This window comes from Gavialis gangeticus, unplaced genomic scaffold (assembly GCF_001723915.1).
Source record: "Gavialis gangeticus isolate Ggan-Ray unplaced genomic scaffold, GavGan_comp1, whole genome shotgun sequence".
NCBI lineage: Eukaryota > Metazoa > Chordata > Crocodylia > Gavialidae > Gavialis > Gavialis gangeticus.
Genome location: NW_017729031.1, coordinates 20,843,315 through 20,844,514, shown reverse-complemented (window position 1 = coordinate 20,844,514; position 1,200 = coordinate 20,843,315). Strand labels below are relative to the sequence as shown.

General features: G+C 46.2%; 1 protein-coding gene across 1 annotated transcript in view; it reads right to left on the bottom strand.

Annotated features, from left to right (window-relative positions):
- Positions 1–1,200, bottom strand: part of DARS (aspartyl-tRNA synthetase) — a 122,733-nt gene that overhangs the window by 56,146 nt on the left and 65,387 nt on the right. The window contains exon 5 of the mRNA XM_019522477.1: positions 262–364. Within this exon, the coding sequence (XP_019378022.1) occupies positions 262–364 (103 nt within the window). The remainder of the gene's footprint in view (positions 1–261; positions 365–1,200) is intronic.

The window sequence follows — 1,200 nt, the reverse complement described above, 5'->3', positions numbered from 1 at the left end:
CACTGCTCCTGGGAGGTGGCAGCGCTCCATCCCCCCCTGCCCGCACGTACCCCCTAGGACTGTTTCAAGTACCCCCAGTTGACAACCCCTATGTTAAACAGTTAAGTTTGTGGGCTTAATGCAATTTACTTGGTGACTAGTTTACAAAGCATATTTCCCTTACACGTATAATAAAAATGGACATTGGACAACATTTTTATAAAACACTTTTTAAAAAGCATATCAGATATTTCACCCATCACTATTTGGTTAGAAAATTACCCTTTGAATGTGCAGCTCAACATCCTGTTGAGTACAGCCTCCAATTTTCTGATGCACTTTCCTCACAACACCTTCTACATCCACAATGCTCTCCTTGTTAATGCTGTCAATAAAGGAAGCCAGTTTAATAATTTCATCACACTTCAAAGTGCTAATTTAGTTATCAACCACTAAGGAGGACTTTAATCAGTATGTAATGCTGGAACAATACAAGAGATGAACATCGAAAGTAAAGTCATTATTATATACCGGATTGGCCAACCTGCACCATGAATATCACAAGACTCATGGGCAGCCTATGTGGCACACAGCAGATGAGGGAGGGAACAGGCAGCACAGCAGGAGAGAGAGCAGGAAGCAGAAGGCAAAGCTAAATCAAGTAGGGAGCACAGGGGAGGAATCAGAAAGCAGAGCAGCAGATCAGGTAGAGGAATGGGATCAGAGCGGCACTCTGGAAATGTGTGGGGCTAATTTGTGGCATGCCTGTATATACAATCACTGAGCTAGAACAAAATTCTTTGCTAAAAATTGCCAGCTCCAGCAAATTAATGTGTGTATGGAGGGGAAGAGGGGTAGTAAAAGTGTGATTATTCGGATCACTGGGCCTGTACGAAGCGGCAAGTATTCACTTTGGATTTGGATTTGGCCGATTCAGAGGTCAGTGATTAGATTAGATTTGGAGATTCGAATTACTGTCCTAATTTGATTTGGCCAAATCAGTTCTGAAAGATTTGGTGCCGCTTTGGAGATTCAGCCACAGACTGAACAGATGGCTGACACAGCAGCCCCCAGCAGGTGAGGCTGGGGTTGGGGGAGGGAGGGGTTGGGGATGGGACAAGCTGCCCAGCTGGGGCGGAGTGGGGTGCACTACTGGGGGAGGGGTGCATGATGTGGGGGTGGCTTGCTCCAGATGGAAGGCGGCAAGTGGCAGCTGGGCAT